Genomic DNA, 27188 nt, shown 5'->3' on the forward strand with positions numbered 1-27188 from the left:
AAACCGAGTTCCATAAGGAAACTCGATGGCGGTTTGGATAAACATGAAAACCGATTACATGGGAAAGACGGCCAACTGGAGTGTGTCCAAATAAGGCCAGTCTCCTAGGACTCCTAACTCTATAAAAGACCCCAACGCTCAAGGTACTCATCTAAGCTCTCATATCCAATCCCGTTACTCTCCTCCTCCGTCGACCGTTTTTTCTCCTGTTGTGCTGGTTTCTGACTTGATCGTTGAAGTGTCTTTCCGGAGTCCAAACTCTGGAATCTCCAACATTGTGGTCTTTGAGCGTAGGATGAGCACAAACCAGATCATCCATTCTCTCTCCGGCCAGGTCGGATTTAGGCACCAACACCCTCTATGCCGCAGCATGTCTGTAGCTCCACATCTACTTGCAACCATAAAACCTTGAGGTGAAGCCATAACTTTTCCAACAAAAACCAAGTTTTACTGAAAAACTTTATACCTTAAAAATAGAAGTTAGCAAACCTTGGAAAAATCCTTTTCCAAGAAAAAAAGGATTTCAGGGAATTTTATGGTTTTGAACATGCCTTCAATAAATGCATAAAGGCAAAAATACATTTGTCCCTATAACTAATTTCATCTATAGCTCGATGAAAATAAATAAAGGGTCACGATCACTAGTTATTGAGACATAAAAAGTGGGCCCTAAAAAGAGACTACAATAGTACAGTCCTACTTGTAAAAGGGAAAAAGTGCATTTATTAACTATAATAGAAAAACAAAGTTTGTGTGCTTTCGTTGTCAGTGAAAGGGCGTGAAGGAGAAGCAAGAGGGAAAGAGAGTGAAATACAAAGCCTGTGTTTTAAAAAACAACGTTCATACCTTCCGCATTCTAAAAACAGATTTCATCTCCCCACATCAAATTCCCGCCTCAATTTCTAGGGTTTCATTCTCTCTGCAAAGATGGGTGCCAATAACAAAAGAAAGGCCTCTGAATCTCCATCTCCTCCTTCTTCAGACTCCTCCACAAATATCGCAAACCCTCATAAACGGGTTTGTTCTGTAGGAGAATCGATGTCGACTATCATTGAAGATGAAGTCAAAGAAACTACTGCTGAGAGTTTCAAGGGTTTCAATCCAAGAAGGTACACTTTTTTTTTCCTTTTTTTTTTTTTTGATTTTTTTCCTTTTCTGTTCGGTTTCTCTTTTGAATATCTGTTTTTTTGTGGAATTTAGGTATCAGATTGAGGTTTTCAAAGTCGCATTGCGGAGGAACACAATCGCGGTTTTGGAAACGGGTTCGGGGAAGACGATGATTGCGGTCATGCTTATGAAGGAAATTGGGAATGTTATGAGGAATAATGGAGATAATCGGTTGATTATTTTTATGGCACCTACCGTTAATCTTGTTAATCAGGTAAATTAGGGTTGTATTTTTATTCTTATTTCATTTTCTCTATCAAAATATCTCTATGGGACTAGTGGGGGATTTGATTTTCTTGGTGGATCTTTTTAGTTGTGGAATTTTGTGTTTAGTTTTGTATAATTTTTAAAATTTTTGTTGTTTGAATGGTTGACATTGTTGCTTCTTTTGTAGCAATTTGAAGTAATCAAACGGCATACAGATTTCAAGGTGGAGGAGTATTATGGAGCTAAGGGAATTGATGAATGGAATGCTAAATGCTGGGAAAAGGAAATTGGGACAAAAGAGGTAATTTTGCATTGTGATAGACTGACCCTACGACTGTAGAACCCCTACTGGAGTTCCTATTTTTAGCTACGACACACTAACATAGGGGAAAGACACTATAAGTCCTGAGTAGAAATCTAACGAATGCCGAAGTGGTGTATGGTTCTGGAAGTGACTAGGAATCTGAGCATTGGGCTTTGATACCAAATTGGAGTAAACCCGGAGGTTCGGGTGCGATTCTGAAGAGCCTTAGGAGCTTGGTTGGTTAAACTTTCAATTTAAGTAGTTCAAACCATACCCATAATCAGATTATAACAATTCACTGATAATCAAACCAGTCAAAAGTTGCTTACTTTATGTTAGTTGTTAGGAAGGTTCAACAAAAGGCTGAAACCACTCCTCTAGCATGCTTTGACTTAGACAATTCATGAAAAACATAGGCAATAAATAACTATGGCCACATGGAACATAGGTCTGAATGCAAGCTAAAAATTAAATAATAATGTCACTAAGGGCCCAACAAATAATCTGTCGAATAGGAAAGTAGTATCGGGGGCAAAGCTAGTGTAGGTAGGGCAATCCAAAGGGCAAGTAACTCAAGATGGGGGGTCCAAAATTGCTGAAATAATAACCGGGACAATATCACCCTGCAAAAGTTGGCACCTTACCCGAATTACACATATAGGAGGCCCAAGAGGGATGCGGGAGCAGTCCGGAACCTCCGATCATTCCCAAAGTAGTGGTGATCAACGGTGTGATGTGTTCGGAGCAAAGAATATAGGGTAAATGTGGCAGCGTGCAACCCTCGGCAACAAAGAAACCAAGAAAGAATAAAAATATAGAAGTGGCTGAATCGAGAAGGGAAACAACACAAGACTGTCCCGGATAGCAAAGCACAATGCTAGGACAACGTATGAACAAAGAGAGACTAGAAAATGAAGGGAGAGTTAATAGAAATAAATTATATCTTTTACCTCAAACAGAAACTTCTAATTCCATTCTCCTTCAATTTGTCAACTCATGCTTTGATTCATATTTTTGATGCTTTATTCATTCAAATCTTAGAGGGATTTGGCATACGACACTTAATTCAAGAAAAGTAAGTGGAAAGAAGAGACAGTCACAAAGAAGTTAAAAAAGGGGTTTGGGTTGTTTATTTGCACAAAACCAGGACTCATGGAACTCATGGTGTTTTTTTGAATGACAATGGAAATCACATGGTTGTGGCACTGTATGTACCGTATCAACCAGTACATGCCAGTACAGCCTTGTATCAGCTTGATATGGTCAATACACATTCGACGCACTAGTAATTTTCCACAGGTGCTGATAAATGAGGTCTGACATTTATCGGATTCGTTAAAAATCTATACATATCTGCCAATATTTTGTTCTAGGAGATTTGAGTGGATGTTGAAGTAGGTAATTTGACTTGGATCATACATGCTAGCAGACTTTCACATATACATGATAAGAATTCTTTCTTGTCAACTTTACTATGCAGGTAATGGTTATGACACCTCAGATTTTATTGGATGCTTTGAGGAATGCTTTTATAACTCTAGCCATGATACGGTTATTGGTATTTGACGAATGCCATCGTGCTAGTGGAAACCATCCGTATGCAAAAATAATGAAGGTATGCAAAAGTCCAATCATCTAGCTAAAAAACCGTTCACATTGTAAGGATTATTTGTTAGATTTTTTTTTGGGTGTCCTTGAGCACTCTAATCATTTTTTTTGTGAATTTATTGTAAAATAGGAATTTTATCACAAGTCAGATTACAAGCCAAACATTTTTGGAATGACTGCTTCTCCTGTTGTTAGAAAAGGCAAGTTTCTCAATCGAAAGGAATGGTTGACTGATTTTATCATTTCTTCTTACCTTTTTTCAAATTATTGAAATGAAGTTGATTCTACATAAATAAGCATTGAAGATTTATCCTTCGAATTTCTACACTTAGATGCACCTTGAGTAGATGGGCAACCTTTAATTCAAGATTGTTCACCAACAAAAAATAAACTGAGGGTAATGTCTAGGATGTTGTATATAAAAATGTTATAATAGAAATAGGACTCCCAAGAAGTGAACTGTGAGAGAGAGTTTGCTATTGCTTCCTTGATATAGTTGATTTTGGGGTTGCTGTTTGAGCCCTTTATAGTGTGTTGTCCCTTTCTAGTATGAACCTGACAACCTTGAACTAAAACCAATGAGGTGGCACAATACCAGTTACTAAATTTATATAGTGACCAATATTAGTAAATCCAGCTTGTTGTCTGTTATGTGTGAGGACTGGAAGTAATTTGTAATTGATAATGCTGTAAAGAATCTGTCTATGTCTGTGCAAGTCTGTCTAACACAACAAGTGCATGTTTCAGTTTTAACTTTTAAGAGAAACATACTCCCTTTCTTACATGACGAGCTTTCTGTGGAGCTATTTGAGCAAGGTTTTTTTTTAATTATTATTATTTCTAAATTTCTCAGAAATCTTTTGGCTACATTATCATGAAGAGCACTTTTATTGAATTTCAGCCATTTTGGAAATGTTCCCTTTTGTGCACTCCACTGCAGTTCCTAAAACACCAGGGACAGTATATCACAATCAGAGCATTAACTAGAGTAACATTAATTATCCTTCCAAGTCTGCATAATGGGAAAATAGGCAAAAAGGAACATCTCACTTCTGTTTGTTTAAGCCCAGAACTAAACCTTTTATTTTAGTTATCTTTTTTTTATGCAATGTTTTGTTGATGTTTAGAGGGTGAGCCTTGGTGCAACGGTAAGGTTGCTCCATTGTGACCTGGTGGTCACGGGTTCGAGTCATGGAAACAGCCTCTCTGCAAAGCAGGGATAAGACTGCGTACATCTAGCCCATCTAGACCCCGCAATGGCGGGAGCCTTGTGCACTGGGCCGCCCTTTTTTTTTGTTGATGTGTCTAACACAAGTGCGTTTTTCAGTTTTAAGAGAAACATAGTTCCTTTCTTACATGACGAGCTTTCTGTGGAGCTATTTGAGCAAGGTTTTTTTTTTAATTATTTCTAAATTTCTCAGAAATCTTTTGGCTACATTTTATCATGAAGAGCACTTTTATTGAATTAGATCCATTTTGAAAATGTGCCCTTTTGTGCATTCCGCTGCAGTTCCTAAAACACCAGGACAGTATATCACAATCAGAACATTAACTAGAGAAACATTGATTATCAGAACATTAACTAGAGAAACATTAATTATCCTTTCAAGTCTTCATAATGGGAAAATAGGCAAAAAAGAACAACTCACTTCTGTTTGTTTAAGCCCAGACCTAAACCTTTTCTTGTAATTATCTTTTTTTTATGACATAGGATATCCCCACCCCATTTTAGGGCGTTTTCTTTTAGTTATCTTCTGTTTTATTTGGGGAAATGACGAGGTTTGCTTTTCTTGCTGTAGATTTGTTTAAATATGTTGCTGTTATGCTCATATGTGTTTAATTGATGCAGGTGTGTCGTCCATCATTGATTGTGAGGTTCAATTTTCGGAACTTGAAAGCATAATGGATTCTCAGGTCATTTAGATTCTCATATTATTTATTTATTTATTTTTTACCTTTAAAATGGTTTGTTAGAGTCTTATATTTCTCTGAACGACATCTGTAATTCAATGCCATTTTAGCATCTTATACATTTGCTTACGTCCTCTGCACCTCATTGCCCGACACACCATTATTTGACTTCTTTTCCTATATGCTTTTACAGATTTATACATTGGATGGCAGAACTGAATTGGAACAATTAGTTCCGTCAGCGCAAGAAACAAATAGATACTATAGTGCTAATTCGTTTCCTCATGAAGCTTTGGCAAAAAAAATGGAAGATTCATGGGCTAAGGTTTTTTAATCTCCTTTGTAATTTTCCTTATAACTTCTGCTTTTGGCTCGTGCACTTGGTTTGATACGAAACACTGTTTACTTATATGGTTCTTCTGGTTAAACAGTTCGATGCTAAGGTGGCTCATTTTCAAGCATCGCCTAATCAATTTAAAGACACTGATGACACAATCAAGGCAATGAGAAAGCGATTGTACAGTTATCATGCTAAGATTTTGTACTGCTTGGATGATCTTGGCCTTATCTGTGCCTATGAGGTATTGTATAATTTTTTTTTTTTTTCTGATGTTGTTTGGATAATATTGCCACACCGATATGGCTTTATTGTAAGCATGGTTCTAAATTTCGGCCGAAATATTTCGTTTGGGCTGAAATATCTCGGCTGCTACCAAAACGAAATTCACTTGGATTTGGAAAAAATACAATATTTTGCCCAAAATTTTAGAATTTCACCCGATCGGGATTTCATTAATGTTTCAGTTGAAACATGTGAAACATGCAACTTTTCTGATAAAAAACAAAGACATTTCAATAGAAACCCTAATAAAAATCAACTCAACTCGCAAAAAAGGGAAGAACCATGGGATTCTTTAAAGTTTTTTCTAAAAAGGACAAAAATTAGAAGAAAAAAATTTCAGTTGTGATTTCGTACTGCAATGTTTCTGTGATTTTACAAGATTTTGGCTAAAATTTCGTACCACAACTGAAATGTTTCGGTTTCATTGATGATTGAAACTGAAACCAAAATTTAAAGCCTTGATTGTAAGAGCGCACCTAGAAATCACTTGCTTATGATAGGAGTTGTTAGGGGTGTGATTTCTAACACAATGCATATGGTTGGAAGATTTCTATTTGTTCAATGATTAACTCCGCACTTAGATGATTGAAGGTGGTTTTTCTTTTTGGTCATAAAGGAAAATGACGCACTGCAAGTGCAAGTACAGATATGGACAGATCTGATCCTCAAGAAGTAACAAAGGAAAGAAAGACACACTAGGGTAGAAAGTCAAGAACAATAAGCACCAAGGCTGTGCTGCTGATCTGATAGCTTCTTTGGGGCGAAAACCCTTCTTCAATTCTAAAGTTTGTATTAACAACTGAGTTACAACACCTCCTCCCCCACCACCCACGCACTATAATGTTCTCATAATCCTAGACACAATCTATGCCATCGGGATTAATCTAGTCTCAGCTCTACAAACCCGTTCATAAGTGACTAACATAAAAACTAACTTAAAATTATAGTTACCACCACTTATAAAATAATAAAGGCTCACTTAAGTTATAAGGTTTTGACTCAAGTGGATGGTCCCTACCATTTTAAGTCACTAAAACCCCAAAACTGATTCTAAAAAGAAAGCCCCATGAACTAAAAGCAAACTCACAAGAAAACCCATCACACATGTAAAGGAGTCCCAACCCCCCCTACGAAAATAAAAGGAAACCTCTCTTAGGAAAAGAAAACGAGAGAGCAGAATATTTCTTAGGTGCTATAACGACTACTATATAAGAAAACTTGTATAATGATTCAGCTTGTATCCAGCTGGAAGGTGCTTAGTACTGCGACCATGATGTTGTGGTCAACATTATAAACTTCCACTAACATGTGTCGAATTCCGTGGGGGCCAAAGTCTATAGAAAACCGAGAACTATCTTCTCAAATTAAATCACACACGGAGTGCAGCAAAATGTCAAGATAAGAAGAGAGGAATGCAATCACATTATAAACTTCCACAGCCCATGTTGTTTCATTGGCCTCAGGAAGTACTTCCATTTTCGTGGGGATTGAAGTATATAACAAAACCGACATTTGAAACATTGGTTGTGGGATCAGCCCCAACTTACCTATCAACAAAGTAAACTGAGAAATTTTATTGAGACGAGAGAGGCCATGGCAAATAGGAATTTTTTTTTTTTGAAAATTGACATAATTCATTAATATTGAAATAGCATTTGGGACCAGGGGTCCCAACCTGCATTACAAAGTGTCAAAGACAACTGACCAGGCATACCCGGAACCAGAAAATAAAGCATCAAAATAAGGCAAGAACTATAACATGTCACCTCTTGCTTTCTTCCATCCATTAGCAGCCTATCTTTTAACATTACAACTGAATTTTCTACACCCTATACCATCCTTCAAGATAAATCCCAAAATTCTGAGCAAATACCCTAAGCCCAGAGGACAAAACTCTGAATGACTCACTATATCCAAATAAATACGATAACAGAAAAGATCCAGAATTAAGACAGTCTAAGTGAAAGACATAGTCTCTCAAGCCAAGGCTGTGGAAATTGCAAACATCTGGATTCAGACAGTTCACTTTCTTGCTAAGAAAACCTGACCTTGTATCCTGGATAAATAGAGACACGGTAAACCTGCTCCCAACACCCTCCCCTACCAACACTTCTAGCCTCCAAACATTCTAAGAATTTTCTTAACCCTCTACAGACAAGATAAATATGGGGAAGGATTACACTGTAGGTGAATGACCAAGAGGTCTATCAAGCCCAAGAGAGTCAACTTCCCGACAAATTACTCTTTTTCTCCATTTGTCTGCAGCCTAACTGGCCAAAACACCTATTTCTTGCGCTATTTTCTCACAACACTATAATCTATTCTCCAATTCTTTCTTTCATTTTTTCTCTTATTCTTTTTCCTTCTTCTCTTTATCTATAATTTTCTTTGTCATTTTCTAGACTAACTAGCTACCGGGGCCGGAAGGCCTTTCATTTAAAGTTACTACCCTTGGCCCCCTTCTTTCCAACTTCCTTCTCCGAACAAACCTCCCTTCTTTCCTGCAAATCTCTTATTGCCATGGACCGAAACAGATTCTTAGTGGCTTCTAGGTCATCATCAAAACCTATCCCAAAAATATCTCCTATAGCTAGCAACTCATCCAATTCTCAGTAGGAAGAACGTTGCTTTCTCCCGACTCCAAAAGTTCCTCAGTCTTTGTACCCTCTCCTTTTTCCTCAATGGGATTAAATCAATGATATTCTTGATTCTATGCCCAAAAGAAAGATTAGGTTGGGTCTATAGCTCAATGATTGAGGCTTTGTAAGTTTGTATCTCAACCTTGAGGTCGCAGGTTCGATCCAGCTTACCTTCAAAAAAAAAAAAAAAAAGGAAAAGAAAGAAAGATAGATTGAAAATTAATATGATATTGACAAGCCCCAAAGCTTGTGCCTGAACAGTGAAATTTTCACATCTGCCTTAGAGTTCCTATGTGTCTCTTGAGAAAGGTAATGGCTTTCTACATGTACAACAGTTTTGTCCAGCACACACAAAGGTTAGCAACAATACAAATACATGAATCAATGTGTAGGTTTTTGGTTACTAGCTTCAATTTATTTGCTGTCTTTGCCATTTTGTTACAAGTTGATGTTGACATTTCTTTATTTAATTAAATCCCTTAGTTTATGCACTATAATTGCACATGGACGATTTTTGAACATTATACACTTTTTAAACATTAGTTTATGCACTATAATTGCACACGGATGATTTTTGAACATTATTTTTGTGAAAATTTTCTAAAGGATTCGTTAGCTGACCCCAACTAGTTTGGGACAAAGGCTTAGTTGAGTTGAGTTGAGTATATTTACTTTTTATTTTCTGTTAGCTTCTATTATCTTCTTTCCTTATTTGTTGTTCACTTGCTTCTGAATTATTCCATGCATGATAATGTCACCTATTTGTAGGCTGCGCAAGTTTGCATGGAGACAGTTCGTGCTTTAAACAATATAGATGGATGTGAGCTGTCTAGAGCAAGTTTTCTGCAATGTAAAAAATTCTTGGAGGAAGTGTTAGATATAATCAAAGAAACGTTTCCCCATGGTATGCTGTTTGATCTCTTTCTGTCGCACTAGGTTATAACTTTTCATTGGATTTTCTCCAGCATTTTGTTTGTGTTTTAGATTCTCAACACTATTCTTTGGGGTTTTAAATTTGAATATGGTTGTTGATATATTATCCTTTTCATTGTTTCTCTCCTTTTGTTATTAGCTATTCCTCGATGCAATTTAAATTTTTGTCAAGCTCTTTTTCATTTGTTGCTCCAAATCATCATTTTATTAACCATAGAATGCACATATTTTTTTTTTCAGTCATTCTTTAACTTGGTATTTATATATAAGACAACTGATTTGTGGCCAAAAAATTGAGTATCCATTTGGACCTCAATACGCTCATAGAGTTGACCTGCAAACATAATCTTAGTGTTAGTGGCATCCTTGTAATCACAGTCTCGTGGCGTAATAGTATTTAGATCTGACACATAATTTCATCCATTCCGATCACAGTAACGGTAAATTGTTACTCGGTAAATTGTTATTGTTTACTAACAATTTACTGAGTAAAAGTTGTATATGGTAAACCTTTTCACCATAATTGTTTTTTCCTGTTGTTCCATTGCACCTAATAAAATGAGAAGTAAAACATCTTTCTAAAGCAAGCACATCTTTCTCAAGCATTTAATCAAATACCCATCATGCGACCTCTAAAAGATCTTGGTGGATTGAAACCATCATCTTCTTGAGAAGTAACATCTCAAGTGCTCTTCGGAATTTGAGTTAAAGATCGACAACACTTGTTAATAATACAAGAGGGCTAGATCAAAGTTATAAATGTGACGATTACCCAAGACCAGTGTTTCAAAATGCGGATGCAGTTCAAAACACAGCTAAAGCAAATCCTAGTCGACTTGGCGCAATGCGGCCAAGTACTCAGTTCATGCGACCAAGTAATTGGTTAATGCGACCGAGTCCTTAGTTGACGACTTGACGTGGTCAAGTGCTCTGGAGAGTCGTAGAAGTTTTGATTGACTTTGTAGGGAAAAATGCGGACCCAAACATGAACACAGCCAAGGTAAAAAGGAGTTGACTCGGGCGAGTCAACGATGACGTGAGGGAGTTTTGAAACTACAAAAAGAAAAAACAAGAATAAAATAAAAAATGTTATGTGATGATTACCAAAAAAAAAAGAAAATCCATGAATAAATCTCCCAAATGGTAAGGAATAAAATGAATGTGATGGAATAAACACCAAAAACCCACAAGCATCCACCATCTTCATGCAGAGATGCAAGTATGTGGCTGTGAGGGCATATGGCCGCACAACGTTTCTTTGGGGGCCTCACTATTTTGAGTGGCAATAACAAACACATCCTTTCCACTGAAAAAGCTTCTCTAGCTCTCTAACAAGCCTGGCATGAATTTTTTGAAAAGCCTTCGTAAGTCTGTAGGAACATGAATGACAAGTGCCTTTCGATTTCAGAGGTTCCCTAAGAGAAATGAGGTGATGTCAGAGGTTCCCCAAGAGAAAATTCGGAGAGAAAGCTCTTCCCTACAGAATATTTTGTGCCTGGACTTCCGGCGTGGTTGCGACACTGGCGACGAAGAGTCCTCGGCATCTTTGAGGGCCCAAGCCCTTCAAGTTCCAATTTAAGAAGCCGAGACTTCGGTGAAATAGAGTTTTCTCCGGCGGGTTTGGGACTTCTGTGTCGAAGAGCCCCTGCAATTTCTAGGGCCCAAGCCCTTCTAGCTCCTTAGAAATCGAATGATGGCAGATAAGGCAAGAGCGCCAAAAGATAAGAAAACTAGGTGGAGAAGAATGGACATCCAATTTCAGCCATGGCGCAGTAACAATGGTAGATTTCTGCCTGGAGACTGGAGATGTAAGGAGTGCGATTACCATAATTTCAAAAGAAGAAAGGAGTGTCGCAGATGTCATTGGTCTGGTGAGAAGCAATCCGAACAACAACGTCTGGAGGCTGGGAAAAAAAGGAATACGGGATTATTATGGCCGGAAGATGGATCTTCTGAGGTGGTAGAAGAGGTCAATATAAAAATTGTTACCATCTTGGGTAAACAAGTGGAGGAAAGAATCAACTCTAATTAGTTATCAGAAGGCCTACTTTACAAAGGGAACATCGTTTCCCGGGAACCCTGCAACCTTGCGGTTCCCGGTAACCGGCCGCATCGGCCCAATAGCCTTCGTCTGAAGCTATTGAAATACTGTCTTATTGGCTAATTAAAAAACACTGAATGGGTGCTGGATGATGATGGAGGTGGGTGAAGTGGTTTTGAAGCCTCCCGGAGCTTTCATCACCTTTCATTATAAGTAAAAATGAAGTTCTTTTTGTCTTTGATAACGAAGATCAGGCCAACCGAATATTTGAGATGGGTGCAAAGGCTTTTGGGGAACCTCTTTTATCTCTCTATCCATGGCATCCAGCATACAAAACTGGTGTGAAAGCAATATAGATTTGGTTCTTTGGAGTACCACTCCATGCTTGGGCGCCGTCGACCATTGAGGAGCTTGGTGGTCTGTTTGGGACGGTAATGTAAGTTGAAATGGAAGGAGATTGTCGGTAGAGTATGAAATATGCCAAAGCAAAAGTATTTACTTCTGAATGGGTATTTCTGCGGTCGGTGGTGAGGCTTAAGATACAAGAGTGATATTACAACATTGGTGTTGTTGGGGAGTTCGGGACAGACATGAATATCGCGGCTAATCCGGTTTGGGATGCTAGGAATTATTATCCATTCGAGCATCATGGCGAGACAAATATGAGGCGTAAGGGTTCAGACACAAGAAAGAATCTGAGTAGAGCTACCAGCTTTGTGGGGGATGAATCGGAGAAGACAAATCATCATCCGCTGGATCAAGAAATGAACTACGGATATCCATCCAAGGGCTCAGAATGGCTCAATGACAAAATTAGACAAAGGAAAAGATCCGATGGTAGATGAGAGGCCATCAAGGGAAGGACCAATCACAACCGTAAATTCAAAATATCACATCAGGCGGGAGAACAGTACGGGCGAGGAGGGGGGGGGGGGGGGTAGATGAAATGTAGATAAGGATGGTGCCGCAGTCTTTCTTGCAATTGGATAAAAACAATGTGGTGGCAGAAAGGAGGGGGGGTGGGGTAATGATATAGAGGCACTACGTAAGGAAATTACGAAAGAAGATAACGTGCTACCTACGCATGATAGGGCAAGTCTAAACATACAAAAGGAGACGATTGTACCCTACAGCTGTCCTTCCTTTGTCGGGGATATCGAAGCGGGTAATATGAAGAGGGGGGAGGAGATCGGTCGGATCGTATATAAGGCCCACAAACATTACAGCTGGCAGATGAGTGGAAAGGGGAGTCTCATGCGTGATGACACGGGTCACATGCATGATGACAACGATACTAACATGCATATTACATATCGAACACATGGAGATAGAAGAATGGCTAGGGGGTTGCCGGGCAGGACCAAAATTAACAAAAGGTGGCATTGCAATCTCATGTGGAAAAACAGAAGAGTGTACCGACGAAATTGGGGAAGTAGGCACTTCGAAACTGCCCGCTTTGGTGGTCAGGGGAGAATCTCCTGGGGAAATTGCAAGGCGATCAGAGACCTTATCCACAAGAGGTTAAAGAGATACTTCATGATAGTATTGGTACTTCAAAGGCTAAACGCGCTGATCAAAACGACGAATATATCCAGAGAGAGGAGATTTTACAGGAGTATCTGAATCTCAAATGGTGCAAAACTCAAAATCAAGCTCTTCTTAACAAACAGGCGATGGAGAGCTCCGCACCTGTGAATGCTACACCTGTGAGTCCAACCCAACATTTGCCTCATCTGCATCAATGTAATGGGGGGTGATGACAATGGCTCTGAAACTCTAATTGATACTGTGGTATTTGAGAGCTCGATGGAGTGTACCAATGCATCCTCGGCTGAGGAATCCTTAGAAAAGGAATTACATGAGAAGATCGAAGCGTGTCTAAATCGGGGAGGGGAGGAAGCAATTATGGTGAGGGAATTCGATAAAATGACAAACATGGGGACGGGGTTGGGAATCAAATTCGAAGAAAATGTTAGGGAGACGCAGAACATCTTTTCGGATATTGTGTCGAGGGACGACAATGAGGCCTCGACTCTTAAGAAGAAGGGGAAAGGGGCTAGGGAGCTAAAACGGCTGGATTAAGCCGTGGGGGGTTTAAAGAAGGAGAATTTGTATCTACAATGAAGCTTATTTTCTGGAACATAAGGGGTTTGGGAAGGAGAGAAAGAAACTTGCGCTGAAAGATTTATGTAGCGGGAGACACCCGGACATCATCGCAATTATGGAATCCAAGATGAGGGGAGTATCGGATGGGATTATCAATCAAATTTGGGGGAGGGAGAATCGTGATTGGCTTGCGAAATACCATGTAAATAAAACGAACCCCATCAAAAGTTAACGTAAGGTCTGTAATTTGGCCAGTATATAGGCAACCAACAATTATAGAAGAATAAAATAACCCTAATAATCAATAAAAGACCAAAATAACCCTAATAATGCCAAATAATCCCTAAAATATCCCTAAAACTAAATACCATGTAAATAAAAATCCTAAAAGCTAAATGCAAAGGAAATAAATATCCAAAAAGTCCTAATGGGCAAATATTCCACTTATTCGGCCTACAATCTGCATCACGGTGCTTGTGTTTGATTTGGGTGATGTGGGGGTTGAAATGCAGGGTTGCTGCTTTTGAGGCTTGGTGGGAGTAATCAATGGCCACAATCAGCTAGTACCAGCTCATCCTGACCGGGAACATCAGGGGAATCTTGAAAACTGAAGATAAACATCAATCATCTACCAAACCAGTTCTAGAATCAATAAACTCTTGTCACTTCTAAAACCCAATTAGAAACTTAAATCTGAATGTTCTTAATACCAAAACTTGCATTTTTTTGCTACTTATAAACACCAATCCTTATCTCCTACAATCCAAAAGCAAGGAATGAGGTTCTGAGTGGTTGAAGAATGTGCGGGGGTTTCAGGGGTTCTGAGTGGTTGAAGAACTTCGTTTGGAGGAGGAAATCGGAGGGAAAAAAACAATGTTTTCCAAATAATCCCCCCCACCCCAGGTGAACCCAAGAAGATGGCCGGGAGATTGGACTTGTCCGTATTGTCATTATCATAACTTCATATGGCATGCAAATTGCCGGTGGTGTTCCCATCCGAAAAAGAAAAAAAGGAAAGGAAAGAGAGCGGCCCCCCTTTTCCCGAGATGCAACCAATCTTGGGTCACTGACATCTCTGTGGAGGAATCTTGGCCGGATGCCGGAGAAATCTCCTTTCAGAGAGGAAACGGGACCCCGTCCTTATCGGTAGCACAGGCATCTCAAATCCTGGCTAAAGTTAGGGAAGCATGTGGCAACCAATTACTTTCCCTTTCATCATGGTCTCGAGATTTCATTCAGTTAAGGAAATCTGGGTCAACTTTTATGGAATCCCCCTTCATGCATGGGTAACGTTAACTGTGGATGCTTTGGGAAGCATCTTTGGTCGGGTTTTGGAGATAAGGATGGAGGGAGAACATAGGCAGTGTATGAGCTTTGTCTCGGCGAAAATTCTCGCCCCCAGGTGGAGTTTCCCCTCATTTGTCCTCTTTGGGGTCTTGGATGAGGCTTTTACTAGGTATTGAACTTTGCAAGGGACAATCTCTGTCACCAAACTCTTCAGAATTGCCACCCTTGCCTCATTCCAGTGTCCATCGTACTGGGTTGTCGCCATTGTTTCTACCGGAGGGGAGTGGGTTTCGGGATTTGTCAACCGGGAGGATAACGGGCAAAAAGTCGGGTGATCATGTGGACCCCTCTCAGGTGAATTCAAATTTCAAATCCCGTAATTGGTTTCCCTTTTTGGCCCTGGCATCCCGTCCCCCTTTTTCTGTCGTGCCAAATTATACAGTGGAGGGGTTCCCGCCTATAGGAAATCAGTGGGTCCCTCATGTGTTTGGATATCTTATCCCTGAGGTCTCTATCTACAGGAGTTTCTCCTGATTTCTAGATGGTTTTGGTTTTTTTGGGAATCGAAAAAGTAAGTTAAACGTGTACGTTACTTAACGGGACCTCAAAATTGATATATTAAATCATGATCGTCGGAAAGGTCATGATGGAGGTAAAGCACTCCCTCTTTATAGTAGCTCATTTATGGTGCCTTGGGTAATCGAAGGGGATGATTTGCAATTTGTCAGAGTCCACGCTAGGGATCTTCTATCGATGTTTACATTTATTCAAGAATTTCTGTCTTATTATCTCTGGACAACGAAAAGGTAGAATCCTTGGGAAGTTTCAGGCGTCATAAATGAGTTTATCTCCAGGTTGGCACCCTCTTTCTACGTGTGTTATCGGGGCGGATATTGGTTTTAGTACCTAGGTTCTAAACCTCCGTGGCGGTTACCTTTGTGTTTTTGAACCTTGGTAGCATCTTGCCGGTTCTCTCAGATAGCTTGGAGAATGGATCAGAATCAGCCTCCTCCTATTTCTCCCCTTTCCTCGATAGGACCAAGTAGGAAAAGGAAACGTCCCTCAGATAAGCTGGTTCGGGAGGAGCTTCTTTTAAGACTTAGGGGATTGAGTTACAATGAAGAACAGGCTTCAAAATCTTCTCCAACGCCCAGGGAGGAAATTGGTGAATTCTTGAAAAAGGAATGGACTCTTTTTAAAAGAGAGGCCAATAGGAGGAGGAATGTTTTCTTTAATTTAACTGGGCTCTACAATGTGAAAGAAACCCATAAGCCCATGCATAAACACCCTTTCTTTGTCAAGTTCATAATGGACGAAAGAAAATAAAGGAGGTTGGACTGGGAAGCGAGGAAAGAGGTTGGGATTCGAAAGCTGGAGGATCGGATTTCAAGAGAAGAGGCTTCGGAGAATATGAATTTAAATGAAGAAGACCAAGCTTTGGAGGATGAATCGGTCCTTGATGAAATCAATTCCATTCTGGAGGAATTGGAGAAATGCTCGGGGTAAGGAAGTCTGTTTTTTATGTCTCCGTTGATCTTGTATTGATAGATGGAGAAGGAGCCTTTTGGGTGCTTTTGTTTCTGATTCTATGAACTTCTTCTGTCTTGTTAATATTGGTGCCAACATAAGGAGTGGGATTTGGATTGTAAAAAGGACTGACGTAGGTATTTTTGTGGAAACATAGATAACACTGGAATGGTATGGTGAAGGAAAAAGCTAATCTTTTGGTAGTGAATTTGTTTTGTTAGGCTAACCTTATCTGGTTCTGGTATGCCCGGTCCAGTCTTATTGATATTTTGTAACGCAGGTCGGGACTCCCGGTCCCCAATGCTTCTCTAATATCAATGAAATTGTCATCTTTCCAAAAAAAGAAGCAAGGAATGAGCAACAATTATCATTGGCAAACACATACTTTGAATCAATAGTCGTGGCAAGCTGCACACAATTCCATATCAAAGCAAAGAAAGTCTTCGCGTTGGCAAGAGCGACATCTGAAATTCAGTTCCTTGCAAAACCCAGTCACCATTTTTTATATCAACAACTTGTTTGACACCCAAATCAAATATTTCTCTAAAAAACATCTCGCAATTTCCAAAATGTATCGAACATTAACTCTTCTAGTTTCTACGGGTCCACTCTTAAAATCATGCTATCCTTCAGTTCCTTGGCTTGGCAGGATATCTCTTCTCACTACTCTCTTCTTCCTCATGGCCGATAGTGTTTTGCTCGGCAGCAATGGCAGTGATAGCAAAACCGCCATCAACGGGAGTGACATCATCAACCATATGTTGAACAAAAGAACCCACTCCACAACAGAAGCTCTTGTTGGAAGTAGGTAAGATGGTGAGGAAGATTACTATTTTTGAGATCAATCCCGAAGCAAGTTCCTGCCAGCGATTCTCTGTCTTGTGTAGATGTCTTGTATTTTTGGCAGTGATTCATCACCCTGACGGACTAATATGCGCGATTCACACACATGTCGAACTGTGCAGTCAGTTCGCTGGGGGTGCAGGGGGCACGCAGTGCACCCCTGTCGGTGTTATAGGGTAGCACCCTGGAGGGAAAATCTAATTTTTCGGTTTACGGTATAAGCGTATTTTGGTAATTCTTTATTTCGTGGTATTAATATGAGCCACATATTAGGGTTATGGATGTAAGGGTTTTCTCAGACATTTCTTGGTTGAGTGGTGATGTAGAAAAGAGAGTTTGTAACACTGATCGAAATAGTGAAACTCTTTTCTCCCGTGGACTTAACCACACTGCCGAGCCGTATAAACCTTGTATTTGCTTTCTTTGTGTATTTGTGTTTCTTGCATCTCATCTTGTCGTTCATTGCACATCGAGTTTGATCATGTTTTTAGAGATTAGAGATCTCTCGGCTCTCTACACTCTGGGCGAATGATGATGACAGGTGATGGTGGTGTGTGAGAGGGATTTGATTCTGAGTTTAGAAGTGACTTCTTCAGGTCACTTGATTGCTTGGTATGCAGAAACATGCGAATGCCCCCTTGTAGTTGGATGTCGTGTCACGAAAGTGGGCATCTCCATATCATTTTCCTTTATTGATTTATTTTAGAACGTATCAGTTTTGTTAGTGTTATAATTTATAGGATTTATTTCTATTAGGACTCACTGGATAGAATTGAAATGATTTGATTTGATTAGTGAACACACCAAGGGGAGGCGTGGAGCTTTTTTATGTAAAGATTTTTCTTTTCATCATGCAAAATTAATGATAATTTTATACACCCAGTGCGGCGAGCAAGCTTGCCGTCATGGCAGTGTGAACCTTCATCTTGGTGTGATGCCTAGGGAAATCACTTGCGTGATTCTTTGTTCTTTTTATTCATGGATAAAGTGATTTTTTCTGCAAGTTTTTCAGAGTATACATTTGTGGTTTCTTCCCTATTGATTCTGCATCAATAACATTTTGTTACTATGAGCCTTTGATGACTGATATATTTTTTTAATGGCAAGCCTTTGATACGGGAAAGAAGTGTTTCTAAGGGATATCTTAGATAAGCTATCTACGGGATCCCTCAAAAAACAGAGGGGCCCCTCTTTGTTTGGGTGATCCAAAGAATTCATTTGATAGGCCATGACATAGATAGGGTGTGCGCCCCAAAAAATTTGCTCCATAGGATCATCCTAACCCTTTGATTTGTGGAGGTTAAAATGGACGGGTATAAACCTCCACAAATCTGTCCATTTTTAACCTAAGGTATCCCTTAGAAACACATTGTTTGATAGGCCCTGTGTTTTTTGAGGGATCCCTTAGATAGCTTATCTAAGGTACCCTTTAGAAACAGTTTCCCGATATATACCTATATATATATGAGAAATTATTAGTTTTAGTTTCTCTTGTGATGACTGACATTTTAATGTCTTTCTCAGTCACTGCAGATTCTTTCACAGAAGAAAATGGCTGTTTAGAGGCAATTAAAATGGGCCATATATCTCCCAAGTTATATGAGCTATTGCAAATCTTTCACTCATTTGAGTAAGAGTAATCTTCTGCTGGCTGTGCTATCCACCGACCTTCCACTTTGTGACAGTTGCCTTACATTTCATCTTATCTTTTTGGTTGCAGAGGGTCTAAGAAAGTACTTTGCATGATTTTTGTAGAAAGAATTATCACAGCTAAAGTAATTGACCGGTTCATGAAGAAACTTGACTTTTTATCTTATTTCACGGTTTCCTTTTTGACTGGGGGTAATACATCCGTAGATGCTCTAACACCAAAAATGCAGAAAAACACTTTGGATTCATTTCGTTGTGGAAAGGTATTAAGAGCATTTGTCTCATAATTTAATTGGAAATTTCAACCTGTTTTCATTAGTTTAGTCCTTATACAAGTTCAAAACTGGTATACAGGTGAACCTATTGTTTACTACTGATGTGGCTGAAGAGGGAATTGACGTGCATAACTGCTCCTGTGTAATACGTTTTGACTTGCCAAAAACGGTTCGGAGTTATGTCCAGTCACGTGGGAGAGCTCGACAAAATGATTCGAAATATATCCTTATGATAGAAAGGTGTGAGTGCTTATTCTTGTTTCTTTTGCTAACGGGAAATATTTTTTTCATTTTACATTGTGTTCATTTTGCTCTACATTTCTGATTCTATATAGCCTTCTTTAATAACCCTGCTTAATAGACTAGATTTGATGATTTTGCTAAATAATTTGATCTTATATAATTTTCAGCTGTAGTTCATTTACTTCTATGAAGAAGAAAATGTAGAGACATGGTTCTGGGTGCAGTTTCTTGTGCTTTTCTAATTATGCCCTAGACCATTGAGAGATGATGATGTTGCACTGTTGGGCCCTGCTCTATGGTCAGGGTCCCTCAAAAAAGTGGAGCAAATGATGAAAAAAAAGTGGCTTTCTAGAACCATTTAATAACGTCACTATGACAACCCCATGGTGTCATGCAAATGCCACAATAACTTTATTTGTTCAAAAAAATAAAAACAAATAAACAAGTCATTCTACAATCATTATCGGGGTCCAATCCACCTTCCCTGGTCAGAAAATTGTAGGCAAGGTTTATTTCTATTTTAGTAGTTAGGTGTGTTTAAATATTTTTTAGGGAACATTTGGGTTAGAACTCATATTTCGTATGCACATACAACATATTTGTGGGATTTCTTCCCTCTCGAGTGTATTTTTGTTAGGGTTTGTTTTGATCAACAGTTTGGATCAATCCTCAACAACTCAACTCAATTAAGCCTTTGTCCCAAACTAGATGGGGTCGGCAAAAATTTATATGGTTTGGATCAATCCTAGGTTGTAAAAATTTTTGGGTGAGTATTTAAGTTAGAGTTTGTTACATGATTTTTGCTATAGTGATCTGATTACTTGTAGAGGATCCCAAGTACTGTATAATGCTTCTACCGGTATCAGAGCTTATTCTTGCTTTTGAGATTGTTCATAGGACACTGCCACCTAGAAGAGAGAGCCCTATAGGCATTGGTCTAGAAAGGATAAATCATTGGAGCAATCAATCAAAAAGATTAACTAAATGATATAATAAATTCAGACATTTTGCTATTGGGAACTTCATATCTCATCTATCCTTGTGTAGTGCTTTTGAGTCTGCTTATTGGGGATGATATTAATGGGGTAGAAAATTGCTAAACTGCCCTTGTACATTTGAATATTGGTTGCGGCAAAATTGGACAAATACATCTGAGGTCATTTCCTAAGAGCCTGGAGATACCATCTCAAGATGAGTGAGAAACAATTTCATGGTACTTCTGGAGATCAACCTTCAAAGAAGTTGCAGACCGAAAATTTTAAGGATGATCAAAGGCTGCTGAATAATCTTGAAGCATTGATCTGTTTTTTAGCAAAAAAAATGTTGGTTCTAATTGATCAGAAAGTGGCTAGACTATAATTCGTATTCATTACTCATATTCTCAATAGCTAACTAGGTTTACATTGAACAACACTTTTTTTGTTGTTGAGGAAAACCACTTTATGCATCTTCCGGTCAAGCAAAGTTAGATTATTTTTTGGTGGTTGTATTATATAACACTTTGCGGGCATATTCCTGGAATGCTCTCCTGGATTTAGGAAAACCTTTTGAACTCAAAGCTTATTTTGATACTCTTACCTCCATGTTAATTTTTTCAAAACAATGTAGGTTAAATTATATTATGCAAAAATTAGAGATTATAAGTGCAAGTCATTGGGCACAAGCAGCCCAGTGTATTTTTGATGTCTATACATTTTGAATTTGGCTACCTATTGGCAAAATTATTAGCGCACCTTAGAACATGAGAAAAATAGTCTCACTCCTTTTTTCATCTTATAAATGTCAGCAATGAACCTAGAAAGTCTCCGCGGGCCAGTATTGTCCCTGCTCGCCCAGATTGGAGCACCCTCCTACCTCCTATCTTCCTTCCATCATCCTATTGAATGTGCGCAATTCGAAATGCAGAGGTCTCACCCCAACCTCCGATGAATCAGCATGTCCATTCAGCCTGGGGAATGAGTGTAAAATATGACCGACATTGTCCCCAACTACTCCACCTATTCCAATTGAACTGGGGTTGCCATAGCGACCATTTATCAGCTTAATGGGATTAGGTGAAGGGGGACACCATCTATGCACTGATTTGACCTTTGGAATCTTTCCCAACAAGATGACTTCCAATTCCTAAGGATTTGGCATGTGAAATACGACCTTCATGACATTGATCATACTAGTAGTGAAACATGATTTTGCACTTGCTTTCCAATTTGAGTTTGGGATTGGTATGTAACTATTAAAGATTAGGCAAAATTTCCCCTAAATGACCGAAATGTTTCTGTTTCCATCCCCATCGAAATGAAATCTCAATGAATTCCTTCCACGTCAGTACCACGATTTTGAATTAGAAGAGAGATTTCAAGAAATGGCAGATCAATTCACTCTATCAATAACCGAGCCGGATCTGGTGTATCATAAGGGATTTCCCCCCGAAATTTCGACTGAAATTCTCGAAATTTGACTGAAATGGTCGGAACGACAAAAAAAATGATAAGAGGTTATGATTTGCATTTCATTTCATTTCAAATTTTGATACTTAATCGGTAACATCATTGAACTGCACAACAAAGTAGCTGTATCTTATGCATGGGATGTCATATCAGCATGGGACTACTAATTCCTTGTAACTCTATGGTATGGACATAGTATTGGGGTCCTTGGAGGCGAGACTGGTCGTTGTACTTTCTAAGACTTCATTACATTGTACTTTTTATTGGTTTTACTGTTCTAGACATGTACGACAACATATGCCCCTAGGTGCTCGCTATGATTAAGCTATTATGGATGGATTTTTTGCTTTTGTGATGATTTCTAGGTACGTATTTGTGTTTATTCTAGCATTTCCCAAAGCTTCATCTTAAAATTTCTCCATTTGCATATATTTCCATACATTTCCGTGATTTTGAAAGATTTCTACCGAAATTTCCACCGAAACTGAAAATTTTCCATTTTCGTGTCGACCGAAACTGAAATTTAAAACCTTGCATGTGTAAATTGAAAGTATCTTAAATATTTGTTAGAATTCTTTGTAATTCATTAATATGGTTGTGTATCTTGTTACCATATTGTCGGCATTGTGATCGGACAGTCTTGTGCACGTGTGCCATAGTCACAATGAGCCCGCCAGTACCCAATTATATAGGTGAATTCTCTGGGGAATGAAATCGGACTACTATATTTTGATAGTGGCATTACTCACTTTGTTTTACTTTTACATTCCTTTGATTGGTTGTTGATAGCATCTTGGGCATTGAAAAGCTAATTAAAAATTACAAAACAAAGTGAGGAGTGTTATTATCAAAATATGGTGGTGTGGGTGTTAGTCTCATTCCTCCCATAAATTTTTAATTTAGGATGGTTAGAATACCTTATGGTCCTTGTCATCAAAAGCGATTTAGTAGGGATGATACAAGACCGATTTAGCAGGTGTATCACTAAATTAATGACCCAATTAGTAGGGGTAAATTCAGCAAAACCGATTAAAATGTGGAAAATGGAATTAGTAGGAAGAAAATTAAAGGCTAGCGTGAAAGTAGCGATAAATCAAAAGTGATTTAGCAGGTGTATCTTCAAAATTGAATTTCGGATGAGTTAGTGGGGTTAAATCCGCATAACTGATTTAGTAGTGGGAAAATTGAATGTTAGTAAGAAATCAGGAGCGGCAAAAGCCGCAAAACCCAATTAATTGGTAGTAAAACCAATTTAGCAAGGGTAAATGTTTTCAAATGAAAAAAATTTCTTGGAAAAAAGTGAATGACAACTGAAAGAAACCTGCTTAGTATATGTTAACAGGTCTTTAGGTCTTTATTGTAATGCCCAAGGGCATACTTGTCTTTATACTTCACTCTTTATTATTTATATTACATGAGTGAGGGGGGGGGGGAACCCTAACTCAATCTTTTCTCTCACTTTTTACTTTCTCTCTTTCTCTACCTCTCTCAACTTGGTATTAGAGCTCTAGGGCATGGATGCCCAGGGCCATTTTTTTTCTTTTCTTTTCTTTTCTTTCCTTCTTTTTTCCCTAACTCTAACCTTAACATCCACCTCCATCTTCTCCATCCCTAACCCTAACCATAACCCCTCCATTATTTGCTACAGTACCCGCTACAGTAAATCGCTACAGTACTGCTATAGCACATCGCTACAGTACTGCTACACTGAATCGCCATAGTACATCGCTACAGTACCCGTTACAATACTGCTGCAGTACATCGCTACAGTACCCTCTTTTCCCCACTCTCCTTGCCCTAATCTGATCTATCATAATCTCTTCTTCTTCTTTTGGGTCATAGCTATGCTCTAGATTTTCTTGTTCGGCTTGATCACTATCTTCATGGTGTTGTTCTGGATTTGTACTTACATCATTGCGATGTTTGTGTCTCGGAGTTGTCTCGACTTTGTCTTTATGTCGTGAGGCTATCTCATGCCTCCCTTATGCATATGTTGTCCTCCTCACGAAGCCGCGGTCTATTAGCTTGCTTATAGTCTTCATCCTTGTCTCTACTTGCTCGTTGTTGGTCCTCTTTAGTCTTCTTCCCGGTCTCTTATGGAAGATACCCCTCATATTGAGGACCCTACTATTCGTACTCCAGCTATGGCTACTAGTTCCTAGCCGCGTCAGGCTGCGTCGTCGTCGTTGTCTTCGGTGGATGCGTCATTCCCACCGATTACCGCTTCCCGTCTTGATGGATCCAACTATTTGACTTGGAAGATTGCTGTGGAGACATATCTGAAGGCCCGACGAAAGATTTCTGTTATTCGTCGTGATCCCCCTCCTGAGACTGACCCTACCTTTGATGATTGGGATGTAGATGATGCCCTTGTTCGTACACTTCTATGGCAGAGTATGACCCCTGCCATTGCTAGCACCATGATGGATCTCCCTACTGCCAAAAAGGTATGGGAGCACACTGCGGCATTATATTCTGGTGAGGGGAATGTCGCCTGTCTCTGTGACACTTATTCGCACTGGATGGGTCACAGGCGCGGTGATTCTACAGTCCATGATTACTACAGACAGTTTGTCTCCTATTGCCAGCAGCTGGATGCTCTTATGCCTCTCACCACTGATCTTACCACGGCAGCCAGACAGCGGGATCAGCTCCGTGTTGTTCATTTCCTTGAGGGTCTTGGACCAGAGTTCACTCATCTTCGACAGCACATCCTTGGGTCTGGTACTGTACCCACTCTTCAGGAGGTATTTTTACGAGCTCAGCAGTGTGCATTTGGCATTACTGTTCCTACTCTCGTGGATGTCTCGACTACTGCTGCTTATGGAGCCGCTGACCGCCCTTCCTGAGGAGGAGGCATTTTTGGTCGCGGTCGTGGTCGCGATACTAGCCGAGGTGGACATGGCGGCGGCCGAAAGGGTGGCCGTGGAGGTCGAGCTCCGCCCTATTGTACTCATTGTAGGCGTGAGGGTCACTATCACGAGACATGCTTTGATCTCCATCCTGAGCTGCGTCACACTCCATATCCTCGTCAGGGCCGTAATGCACATCTTGCCCTTCCAGATTCGCTTGCTCCTATTGACAGCCCCTCACAGACACCACTGGCTACTCCGACCGATCAGATGGTCGTCTCTCGTGCCGACTATGATGAGCTACAGCGTTTTAGGTCTGCCAACTGCCCTCCTACTGCTGGTCTTGTTCAACCAGGTAGTTTTCCTGCTTCGTTCCTCTTTAGTTCTAGCTCCTGGATTATTGATTCCGGAGCATCTCATCACATGACAGGTACCCAGTCATCTTTACATGATTTTCATCATGTTGTTTCACGTTCTATTACTCTTGCTGATGGGAGTACCTCTCCTATCACTGGTGTTGGCAGTTGTTCCCCTTCACCAGGCATTACATTATCATCTGTGCTCTGTGTCCCCAAGTCACATTTCAGTTTACTTTATGTTAGTCAATTAACAAAGCATCTTCGTTGTTTTATCTCATTTTTTCCTTCATATTGTCTTTTTCAGGATCTCTCGACTGGGAGGACGATTGGCTCGGGCCGTGAGGTGGATGGCCTTTATCGTCTCGACTGCACTCTGTCCCATCCGATTCTACATGGCTCGGTCGATGCATACCAGTGGCACTGCCGTCTAGGTCACCCGTCTATGGAGCGTTTACGCAGGATTCCCTTCGTTCCTTCTTCATCTGTTAGGTCTTTTCAGTGTGAGGCCTGTGAACTTGGGAAGCATCATCGTGTGCCATTTCCCTTTATGACTGTTAGTTGGGCTTCACACCCTTTTGCTCTTGTTCATTCTGATGTATGGGGTCCTGCGAGGACTACCTTTTTATTTGGATTTCGCTATTTTGTGGTCTTTATTGATGACTATTCACGTATGACATGGACTTATTTAATAAAAGATCGTTCTAAAGTTTTTTCTGTGTTTCGTGATTTCTATGCTGAAGTTAGTAATCAATTCTCATGTGTTATCCAATGTCTTCGCACTGACAATGCAAAGGAATATTTCTCTTACTCAAATGGTTTTCAGGAATTCCTCTCTTCGCGAGGCATTCTTCATCAGTCCTCATGTGCTCATACCTCTCAGCAGAATGGAGTGGCTGAGAGGAAGCTTCGCTCCTTGTTAGATGGGGCCCGGACACTACTCTTTCAGATGCGGGTCCCTAAGACCTATTGGGCTGATGCTGTACTCACAGCATGCTACCTGCGAATAGGCTTCCCTCTTCGGTCCTTGGTGGCACCTCTCGGTTCTCGATTCTCCGTCCTACCTCTGACCCTTTCCCCTTACACCTCGAGTTTTTGGCTGTCTCTGTTTTGTCCACGTTCTTGGGTCAGGATTAGATAAGTTGGATCCTCGGGCCGAACGGTGTATCTTTCTAGGTTACTCTCGGACCCAAAAGGGTTGTCGTTGCTACAGTCCTCACCTGCGACGATCCTTTGTCTCGGCGGATGTTACATTCTTTGAGACTTAGTCATTTTTTAGTCCGTCCATCTCGTTGGATCCCTCCCCCTCTACACTTCAGGAGGATTCCTCGCATACTCCTGTTCTTCCTCTTCCGGTTCTTCCTGATCCCATCCCTGTTTCTACATCTCCGGTGTCCAATTCCTCCCCTACAATTGATTCTACTGTTATGCCGACGTCAGCGCCTTGTGCAGCCCCTCTACCTCCATCATTGAAGCAGTATCAGCCTCAGACCAAATCTGTTGCTCATTCAGCCCCGCCCGAGCCATCATCTCAGCCGGAGATCCCCACTTCTGAGGTACATTCTGACTCTCCCATTGCCTCTCGCACTCGGTCTCGCAGTACTGCTCATCCCATTTCCTCTTTTGTGTCTTATGACTTTCTCACCCCTGTATTTCGTAGTTTTGTTTCGTCTTTGTCCTCTATTTCTCTACCTAAGACTCTACAGGAGGCACTTGATCATCAAGGCTGGCGGGCGGCTATGGATCTTGAGATGCAGGCCCTTCAGGCCAATCAGACATGGGATTTGGTCCCTCTACTATATGATGCTCGCCCCGTTGGTTGTCACTGGGTTTATACAGTCAAGCACCTTCCTGATGGCACAGTTGAGCGCCTTAAGGCTCAACTTGTTGCCAAAGGGTACACGCAGACATATGGGATTGATTATGGTGAGGCTTTTTCACCAGTTGCGAAAATTCCTTCTGTCCGTGTCCTGCTATCCCTTGCTGTGAATCATGGCTGGCATCTTCATCAGTTGGATGTAAAGAATGCCTTTCTTCATGGTGATTTGGAGGAAGAGGTCTATATGGAGCAACCTCATGGATATGTTGCTCATGGGGAAAGATCTTCTCTTGTTTGCTGTTTGAGGAAATCCATTTATGGTCTCAAGCAATCTCCGAGAGCTTGGTTTGG

At 40.1% G+C, this 27188-nt stretch overlaps 1 protein-coding gene across 1 annotated transcript in view; it reads left to right on the forward strand.

Annotated features, from left to right (window-relative positions):
• Positions 1 to 760: 760 nt before the first annotated feature.
• Positions 761 to 27188, forward strand: part of DCL3 (dicer-like 3) — a 53939-nt gene continuing 27511 nt past the window's right edge. The window contains exons 1-12 of the mRNA XM_077377865.1: positions 761 to 1109; positions 1201 to 1381; positions 1562 to 1675; positions 3159 to 3293; positions 3417 to 3486; positions 5136 to 5200; positions 5391 to 5522; positions 5629 to 5778; positions 9227 to 9362; positions 18720 to 18825; positions 18916 to 19108; positions 19200 to 19360. Of these exons, the coding sequence (XP_077233980.1) occupies positions 928 to 1109; positions 1201 to 1381; positions 1562 to 1675; positions 3159 to 3293; positions 3417 to 3486; positions 5136 to 5200; positions 5391 to 5522; positions 5629 to 5778; positions 9227 to 9362; positions 18720 to 18825; positions 18916 to 19108; positions 19200 to 19360 (1625 nt within the window). The 5' untranslated portion in view covers positions 761 to 927. The remainder of the gene's footprint in view (positions 1110 to 1200; positions 1382 to 1561; positions 1676 to 3158; positions 3294 to 3416; positions 3487 to 5135; positions 5201 to 5390; positions 5523 to 5628; positions 5779 to 9226; positions 9363 to 18719; positions 18826 to 18915; positions 19109 to 19199; positions 19361 to 27188) is intronic.

This window comes from Tasmannia lanceolata, unplaced genomic scaffold (genome assembly GCF_043159265.1).
Source record: "Tasmannia lanceolata isolate RefF3 unplaced genomic scaffold, GAP_Taslan_0.1 ptg000004l, whole genome shotgun sequence".
Lineage (NCBI taxonomy): Eukaryota > Viridiplantae > Streptophyta > Magnoliopsida > Canellales > Winteraceae > Tasmannia > Tasmannia lanceolata.